General features: G+C 41.0%; 1 protein-coding gene across 1 annotated transcript in view; it reads left to right on the forward strand.

Moving 5' to 3' along the window:
* Positions 1-9,685, forward strand: part of Slc28a3 (solute carrier family 28 member 3) — a 60,351-nt gene extending 50,666 nt beyond the window's left edge. The window contains exons 15-18 of the mRNA XM_090329455.1: positions 4,233-4,314; positions 4,796-4,894; positions 5,112-5,232; positions 6,987-9,685. Of these exons, the coding sequence (XP_090185581.1) occupies positions 4,233-4,314; positions 4,796-4,894; positions 5,112-5,232; positions 6,987-7,113 (429 nt within the window). The 3' untranslated portion in view covers positions 7,114-9,685. The remainder of the gene's footprint in view (positions 1-4,232; positions 4,315-4,795; positions 4,895-5,111; positions 5,233-6,986) is intronic.
* The last annotated feature ends 548 nt before the right edge of the window (positions 9,686-10,233 follow it).

The raw sequence follows: 10,233 nt of genomic DNA on the forward strand, positions 1-10,233 counted from the left end.
AGAAAGTCCATGAGACTCATGTCCATTTAATCACCAAAAAAGCAGAAATGGAGCTGCGGCTCAAATGGCAGAGCATAAGCCTTGAGTAAAAAAGCTAAGGGACAGGACCAGGCCCTGAGTTCAAGTCCCTCTAACAGCACACATACACACAAATGATAATATTAGAGTGTTTATTATTATTATTTAGTTGTACAGTTTCAATTCTGTAAGTCAGGTTATGAATACAGTGCATCTATTATAATTGTTGTGTTGTTATGTAGGTTTACAAAGATATTACAGTTTCCATAAGTCAGTTTATGAGTATAATGCATCTTAATTAATGTTACCCCCTTAATCATTCTCCCTCGTTTTCCCCCTCCCATCCCTACCCTAAATCTACATAGTTCAATTTTTATATAATGTTCATGGACTATAATGACTATATCTTTCTCATTTTTAATTTACACATAATATGTATTATGGTCTTGAATTCAAAAAGAATACAAAAAGGGGGCCAGGAGTTTGGCCTAGTGGTAGAGTTCTTGCCTAGCATGCCTGAAGACCTCGGTTCGATTCCTTGGTACCACATACATCAAAAAAGCCAGAAGTGGTGCTGTGGCTCAAATGGTAGAGCTCTTGCCTTGAGAAAGCCCAAGGACAGTGCTCAGGCCCTGACTTCAAGCCCCAGGATTGGCAAAATAAAATAATAATAATAATAATAATACAAAAAGGTGTAGAGGCTAAAGAAAGCCATTCTCCCCATTTCTCTGCCACCCAGCTCTCCCTCCTAGAACACACGGCTCACTCAATAGTATCTCAGATATCCTTCCATATCTTTGTCTGTGATAGATTCTATTGCATAGCACATCGCAAATCTATTTAACTCATACCTTATAAACACTGCTAGTATTTTTTTTTCTATTAGAAACAGGACCTCAGTAACCACCGTTCTTTTCTTGTATACCATCACCGCTCATCCACAATGAGAACGTAGGGTATGTTATCTTCCTAATGCAGTGTATCTCCTTCCATTGCATAATGTTTCATGTTTGTGAGCAAAAGCTAAGTAGATTCACCGTGGCCTCCTTTTCCTCTTCCTATACCACATGTGCCACATCTGTGCATCCCCAGCCCAGATAGAGGAAATGAAAGCCCTTTGTCTCATCTCTCTCCCTGCAGTCTCTTAATAAGCATGCCTGCTTTTGAAGCCAATTGAACTAAATGAAAAGCACTAGAAAGGGGGAGAGGATGAAGATGAACTTTTCCAGGAACTGTGGACTGCACAAACACTCAATATGTTTTCCTGCTTGTGTGCACACAGTTTGAACTCAACATGAGAGTTCTCAGAAACCACAAGGGAGAAGAGGAGCCTTGTCATCAACAAAAACCTTGCCACAAACACTCTGTTTTTTAAATGTAGGCCTTCAAAACTCCAGATAGCACAAGGGGAGGAAAAAAAATCACTAATTGTGAAAATAGAATTTGGTTATATTTTTAACCACATCAGGCCTTTTCAGGATATTAGAAATTATTGTCCCAGTTGAGTGTATGCCTTTGCCAGATTACATCTGCCTCTAATATATAATATAGCTTGCTGAATCCTCAGAGCATCCTCTGGTCAGGCCTTCAACCTGATAAAATATAGTCCTGAGCAGGACCTGAGAGCCTTAGGATCGAGATTGGTTCTCCGCAGGACCCTTGACTGTTGGGATGAGCCAGAGGGCCACATGCATGCGATTATAAACACCTCCCATCTGTCCCATGGAAAGGACATCCCCTCACTTCCAAGTAGGCCTCTGGACACTCCCAGAGTGGTCAGAGCTGAGGAACAGAGGCAAGTACACACTAGGACCACATTGTAAGGAACCACCTGTGATATCTGGGGATTCCCTTTGTATTCAAATAATTCTCACTTTTCCGTATGGCACTACATACATAGTCATCAGCCTTTTGAAAGACCTAGTCTCAGGTAACTATTTTTTCCCCACTATAGATTACTGTTAGTCAGCTTTTTCCCTCTGGGACAAAATAATGAAGTAAATCAGATATTTGAAGAAATCAGATATTTAAAAAATCAAGCCAAGTGCCAGTGACTCACACCTATAATCCTAACTACTTAGGAAGCTGAGGATCATGGTTTGAAGACAATCTGGACAGAGAAGTCCCCAGGAAACACTTATCTCCAATTAACCACCAGAAAACCAGAAGTAGAGTTGTAGCCCAAAGTAGTAGAGGCAACAAGAACTCAAGGATAACACCCATATTCTAAGTTCAAGCCCCACAACTGACCAAAAAGGAAAAAAAAAGAACTAAGATACTTAAAAGAGGTGATAGCTGCCCGGGTGGTGGCTCACACCTATAATCCTAGCTACTCTGGAGGCTGAGATCTGAGGATCAAGGTTCAAAGCCAGCCCCAGCACAAAAGGGCCTGAGATTCTTATCTCCAATCAATCACTAGAAAATGAGAAATGGGGTTTAGCTCAAGGGTAGGGTGGTAGCCTTGAGCTGAAGAGCTTAGGGACAGTGCCCAGTGCCCAAATTCAAGCTCCATGCCCCCCCCCATGCACACACACAAAAAGAGGTGATAGCTTACTCTATAAGGTTCAGCATCATGGCAGTAGCACATGGTGGAGGAAAGCTGCTTATTTGAGGTAGCTAGGGAGTGAAAGAGAAGGCCCACTTCTGTGCCAAAGCCCCTATCATATAATCCAATAAACTATGGATCCATGTGGGGATTAATGTAATCATGAGACTAGAAGCCTCAGAATTTAATCACCTCCTCTGCACACCACTGCACCTGGGACTACACTTTTTACATGTAAGATACTGGAGAACATTTAAGATCCAAAATACAGTTACTCTGCTTATTTTCCAAGAGCAGACTCACTCTGTGTGTCTGCTCTGTGTGATGATGATGATGATGATGATGATGATGATGATGATGATGATTCTTGCTTAGCTTTTTCCACCCAAAGTGGGCATTCTACCATTTGAACCATGCCCCCTCTTCTAGCTTTTTGCTCATTAGTTGGAGTTAAGAATTTCTCAGATTTGTCTTCCCAGGCTGATTTCAAACCATCATAATCACACATCAACCTACTAAGTAGGATTACCAGGTGAGAATTGCTGGCGCCCAGCTTAGCCTCATTGTTGTAAATAATTACTTTCCATTTTCTTACAGAGCAGAATTTAATGTATATATCCAGTCTGTTTTCCTATTGAAGGACACTTGAGTTGTTTTAAGCATCAAGCTATTATAAGTAAAAGCTGCCATAAATATTTATGAACAGTCTTTTCGTGGGCATGTGTTTTTATTTCTCCTAGAACAGCAGTATGGGCTAATCTGCCATTATGTTTTATAAACAGCTTGTGTCGTGTTATGTCCCTACCAACAACATGTAAGAGTCCCTGTTGTTTTACAGCCTTGCCACACATAGTCTTGTCAGCCTTTTTCAAGTCTAGCCATTTTAGTAAGCAAATCGTGGTAGCTTGGTGTGTTTTAACTTACATTACCATGGCGATTAATGATCTTGAGCATCTTTTCATGTGCTGATTGTCCATTTGCATATCTTTTATAAAATATTCAAAAGTTTTTTATCCATTCTCTCTAGAGTTTGTTTTTCTTATGGAGTAACAGCAGTTCCTTATATATTCTGGATCAGTTGTCTCCAATAAATGTATTTTTAGGTTGGGGCCGGGAGTTTGGCCTAGTGGTTAAAGTGCTTGCCTAGCATGCATGAAGACCCGGGATCGATTCCTTGGAACCACATACATAGAAAAAAGCCGGAAGTAGTGCTGAGGCTCAAATGGTAGAGCTCTAGCCTTGAGAAAGCCCAAGGACAGGGCTCAGACCCTGAGCTCAAGCCCAGGAGTGGCAAAAAAAAAATAAATAAATAAATAAATAAATAAATAAAAATAAAAATGTATTTTTAGGACCAATTTTATATCACCTGCAACTATTACTGTGCCTGGAATGTTACATATAGTAGGTGGCCAGGTCATAGAGAATAATAAATAGTTTCAATAAGTGTGAATTAGGATTTCTAGATGCCCAAAATAATCATTCCAAATTCATTGTAGAGTGTTTCCTGGATCCATGCATCCCCTTTCCATCTCAAAGAGAGACACTAAACAGTCAGGCAATGACTTGATACTACCTACCATGAATTTATTTGTCATTGTTAATTCTGAAGGCAAAATACCTTTGGCTGGATTAGGTCACATATCCATCAGTATCCTGTTCTTCCTTACAGGTTCGATCTGAGACCATCGCCACATATGCCCTGTGTGGTTTTGCCAATATGGGTTCCCTAGGAATAGTGATCGGTGGACTCAGTAAGTGAAAAGCATACCTTTTGGGGGGATCGCCCTCTTGGTCTGCAGTGTTATTTGTGTCAAGGGGAACACAGTCCTCCAATCTAGATCCAGTGTACACCTTAACTTACCTCAGGAAGAATATATTGGACATACCAGTGCTTCTCCTAACCCAAGATGATGCATGCATTTGGTTTGTGCACCAGTGTCAATAGATTTATATTGAGGACCAATGGAAGTTCAGTGGGAAAATGCTCTGATTTATCTCCATGTCTGCCATGGTGACAACTGTACCAGGCATCATCTTACAAGGCATTTGCTTTGTCAGTTTATGTATTTATATTTTAAAATGATTATTCTAGACAATACGTCCAGAGACGTGGCTTTTTTTCTTGTCCACTGACATGAGTCTTTGGTGCTAAAGCTATCCGCAGAGGCTACAAATTTAATTTCCAATCAATAGCCTCAGCACTAATTCACCTACTCTTTCCATATTTCCCAGCATCCATGGCTCCTTGCAGGAAGCGTGACATTGCCTCCGGAGCAGTCAGAGCCCTGATCGCAGGGACCATCGCCTGCTTCATGACAGCTTGTATCGCAGGTGCTGTGTGCTGCCCTGGGTCTTCTGGGTAGCTTCTGGGGAGGCAGGAGGGCCTGCCCACATGGCACCACAGCTGCTCATATAACTGAGTGCTGGAGCACCTGTTAAGTGTGGTGTAGAGTGCAAGGTGCAGAGCAAGTGGGTAGAGAAGCTAAGAATAAGAGAGTTCAGAAATCTGGTCAGTCATGAAAATCAATGATATTCTGTTCATCTCCAGGCATCCTCTCTGGCACTCCTGTGAACATCAACTGCTACCACATTCTAGAAAGTGCCTTCAACTCCAGTTTCCCCAGCAACATGACCAATGTAGTATCGTGTTGCCAAAGTTTATTGCACAGGTATTTCTCCATGACCCTCTTAGTAATTATCAAATCTGACCTAAAGATTCCATCTACTCATGTTTTTGTAACTTTATTGTTTGTATGTGTGTGGTGGTTTAAGCATCCTCAAGTTTAAGTACTAGGGCCTCATTTTCTAGGCAGGTACTTTTCTACTTGAGCCATACTTCCAACCTTATTGCTTTAAGGCTATTTTCCAGAGAGGCTCTCATATTTTTGCTCAACGACCAGCCTTAGACCAAGATCCTCGTACCTTCTACACAGCTGGGATCACAGTCACCACCACCACACTCAACTCATTGAGTAAAATGGAGTCTCAATACTTTAATGCCCAGGCTGGCCTGGAATCAAGATCCTCCACAACTTTTGCTTCTCAAGTAGCTTGAATTATAGGCACAAGTCATCACACCCAAGCTTCCTTACGCAGCAATTCTAACAACCTTTCATTTGGACTTTTCCAAATGAAACCGGGAACTAAAATATTCAGTAGTACTGCTCAAGTATTTCATGTGCTCAAGTATTTATTTGGCTGTGAATTAGTCACATGAATTATTTCACTTCAAGTCCGCAGTCATGCTGGGTGCTGGTGGCTCATGGCTGTAACTCTAGCTATTCAGGAGCCTGAGATCTGAGGACTATAGTTCAACGGCAGTCTGGGGAGGAAAGTCTATGATATTCTTATCTCCAATTAATCACAGAAAAAAAAATCTAGAAGTGATGCTGTGGCTCAAGTGGTAGAGCATTAGCCTTGAGCAAAACAAGCACCAGGCCCAGAGTTCAAGCCCCAGGACTGCCAAAGAAAAAAATGCAGTTACTGTGTAAGTTGGGCTTTTTGTTTTGGTTTGGTTTGGGCCTGTTTTTGTTTATGTTTTTGCATTATACATAATGGAACCTGGAAAGGCTATGTCCACTCAAGCAAAGTTAGTCCCAGCACAGTCAAGATAGGAAATTCTGCCCTCAAAACCAATACTTTTAATTACTACCTTCCACTGCCTCCCTTTCAAGGGGTCAACGCTGTCCCACCAATGTGAGACCACTAATGACCCATGTCAGCCACCACCACCCTCTACAGCTTCTAGTCATGAAAACAATGTCCTCACCCCAGAGGTTCTCTTGAATATTCAAGAATTTTATAGGGGTTGAGTCTATCTAACCCTTCTTGGTTTATCCTGGAATAAATAAGGAGAGCTCCTAGGCCACCCAAATTTAAGAACCAGAATCACTTCTGTGGGGCTTCTGCTTTTAACCTACTCCAGCTATAATATAATAGCCAGAATTTAAAGGAGGAAATTAGTTTCTAGCCTTGACCTGTGTGTGTGTGTGTGTGTGTGTGTGTGTGTGTGTGTGTGTGTGTGTGTGTGTGTACAGAGACCTTCCTGCCTAGGCTGGTATGGAACCATGATCTTCAGATCTCAGCCTCCTGAGTGGCTAGGATTACAGGTGTGAGCACAGATGCCCAGTCTGTTTTTTTGTTTGTTCTGTTTTTGCCAGTTCTGGGGCTTGAACTCGGGGCCTGGGCACTGTCCCTGAGCTTCTTTTTGCCTAAAGCTTGCACTCTACCACTTGAGTCATAGTACTACTTTTAGCTTTTTCTGTGTATGTGGTACTGAGGAATCAAACTCAGGGCATCATGTGTGCTAGGCAAGCACTCTGCCACTAAGCCACATTCCCAAGCCTGGGCTATTTTTAATGGAACTTTTACTCACCTACTTCCATGCAAGGCTCAACTAACGACTCCATTCTATCCCCACCAGCACTACTGCCAAAGGGCCTGCGGAGATCACCCTGGGAGGAAACCACAGCCTGTCGTCTTTGAAGGGCTGCTGCACATTGGTGAATCCATCAACACTTAACTGCAGTTGGATTCCCAACACATTTTGAGATCAACTATTTCTCCAGTGGAATTCTAGGTGCATTTTCGGCTTAGGAAGAACCACCACCACCAGAAAAAAAAAAAAAGAAGAAGCAATTGTACATAGACGAATAATCTCCCTTGTTGAATCAGCTTGAGTCATAAGGAAAAAAGAAAAACAAGAATGAACCTTTCAAAACTGCCATGACTATGGCAGCTTCCTCCTCTTCAGTGACAGCCCACTGTTTCTCCTCTGAAAACTCAGAAGGAAGCCCATACTGAAGTGTCAACTCCAGGCCAAACCATGTTTTCTGACTTTAGATTTTTCCAGGCATCTACCTAGAATGCAGGTAGCTCCCTCCAGCTGTAGGTCCCAACAACTGGACTGTGACCCAACCACAGACTCTTAGGGTGCTGAATGACTCTAAGTCATTCCAGTGACTTTTATTTTTGTTTACTTTTTGGCCTGTTTTTATTTTGAAACAGAGTCTCACTGTGTAGCCCAGACTGACCTTGAACTTGGGTTCATCCTGCCTCAGTCTCCAGCTTGGCTGGAATTAGAGATATATACCACCATACCCAGCCAGAATAACTTGTTTGTAACATACCTCACATGGGGTCACTGATAGGGTGATAAACTTGGATGTCCTAGCTTACCCAAGGTACTTGTACTTGAATCTTACATAACGGAAAGCTAACCAGAAATTACTGATTACCCTTCAGAAGTCCTGCATAAATTGAGTCCTTCAGAATAAGCCTGTAGATTCAAATCCAGTTTCAAGTCCCTTAAGCTTTGAGAGGTCTATCAGTCGGCTTGGGCTGTTATGCTACAGTAACAACCCCCAAACCTTAGCAGTCTACAAATTTCTCCTTCACTCATATGACATGTTTGCGTAGTCAATTTTGGCTATGACCAATGTTGTCTTGATTTTCCAGGACAGAGGGAGAGAGAAGGGTGGGGGGAGGGAGAGAGGAAAGGTGGGGATAAGATAATGGTTCTTAAACATTGTTTTAGATATTGACACTTTTACTTCTATTACATCCTATTAACTAAAGCAATCCCATGACAAAACTGTCAGACAAAAAACCACAGATGAATTCCCCTTCCTAGGAAGGAGTAGTGAATATCTTAAAAAAAAAAATTATTTGAAAGCCAGGCACAGTGGCTCACAATCCTAGCAACTCAGGAGGCTGAGATCTGAGGATCACAGTTCAAAGCCAGCCCAGGCAAGAAAGTCCATGAGACTGTTTGTCTCCAATTACCCACCAAAAAGCCAGAAGTGGAACTGTGACCCAAGTGGTAGAGTGCTATCCTCGGTCTACACAGCCCAAGGACAGCACCCCCAGGTCCTGAGTTCAAACCTCAGGAGTGGCGCACTCACGCACACACACACACACACACACACACACACGCTCACACTCACACATGGAAGAGCCAAATGAGGAAGAAAAATAAGTCCTCACCAAGCCCACTGATTCTTCTGTTGACCAGGAAGACATTCGTATCAAGCTTGTTTTCTGGGTGTCAGTATTTCTGAAGAAAATGCCAGAGATTGAATGCCTGGTGGAGAACTCATTCTTTAATGAAATCTTCATTGCCATTGTATGAAGAAAAACTCAATGTTTCTGAATCAAAAAGTGGTTCTTTTTCTTTTTTTTCTTCTTTCTTTCTTTCTTTCTTTCTTTCTTTCTTTCTTTCTTTCTTTCTTTCTTTCTTTCTTTCTTTCTTTGTCAAGACCAGGATTCAAACTTAGTACTCAAACTTGGCACCTGAAGTTTTTCGTAATATTATTTTTTATTTTCAGGGTAATGTATAGAGGGGTTACAGTTACATTCACCAGGAACCTGGTTTTTACTCATTGGCTAGCATTCTACCAACTAAGCCACAATTCAAGAAGAGACTTGATGTGAAAGTGGTTCTTCCATATCGTAAATAATTTATTTTGTTTATATTTGCCCTTCTGTTCATACACAAATTACTTTTCCAAGGAAAAAGAAACTATATGCAAAAAGTTGTCTTTGTTTTTTTCTGTTGGCTGTTCAGTTAATTGGTTGAAGTTTGGTGGTGAAGGAAGGGGTTAAAACCCAAAGAACTATTTATCTCTGAAATAAGTAAAATATGTTTCATTTTCAGACTTGACATTGTGGCACATTTCTCTTAATCCCAGCTATTCAGATGACAGAGGATGGGGGGTTTACAAGTTCGAGACCAGCTCAGGAAAAGTTATGAGATCCTGTCCCTAAAACAAAATGCAAAACAAAAGGACTATAGGTGTGACTCAGTAACACATGCCTCTAGCAGACACAGGCCCTGGGTTCAATCCCCAGTATCACATAAAGAAAAACAAAATTCTGAGTATTTTTTGTTGTTGTTGTAGGATAATGTATAGAGGGATTACAGTTACATTCGTCAGGTAGTAGGTGCATTACTTCTCACACACTGATACCCCTTCTCATGTTTTTGTCCCTGTTTTCCTCCCTACTCTCCATCCCAATCATCTGAGATTTTTTTAAGAATTTATTAATGTTGATTTTTACATCATATTTTAAATGACAAGTTTAACAAACAAGTGTTCAAGGAGGGAATCTCTATTTACAATCACTGGGACTTAGTATTTAGAACTTAATCAAAATTAGGCTAAGGGTTTGTATGTCATAGAAACATATTAATTTAAGAAATAAAACATTATGTCTATAGAGTCATAGGTTTTTATGTCTATATAGTTATGTTTATATTTCCATTACCATGTCCATAGCTTTGGGTATGCAGTTATTGAGTCCGCGCTCTTGTACTCTTTGGATTTAATAGCCGCATATTAAGGATACCATGTGCCTTTTGTTCCTTAGGTCTTGACTTGTCTCACTCAACATGATTCGCTCTAGATTCATCCACTTCCCTGTGAATGCCATTATTTTATCTTGTCTGTTGGCTATGTAGAATTCCATTGTGTATATATACCACATTTTCTGTATCCATTCATCTGCAGTAGGGCATCTGCATTGTTTCCATCGCCTGGCTCATCTGAGATTTTATTATTTATGTCCAGTATTCCTTCAGCATGCCTTTTCAGTCTTTAGACATTAAGTATATTTGCCTGTCTTTTTCTTTCAGACTTTATTACAGATTATGGTAGCAGTCAAGAGTACCA

The sequence above is a fragment of the Megascapheus bottae genome, chromosome 3, assembly GCF_031878675.1.
Source record: "Megascapheus bottae isolate mThoBot1 chromosome 3, mThoBot2.hap1, whole genome shotgun sequence".
Classification (NCBI taxonomy): Eukaryota; Metazoa; Chordata; class Mammalia; order Rodentia; family Geomyidae; genus Megascapheus; species Megascapheus bottae.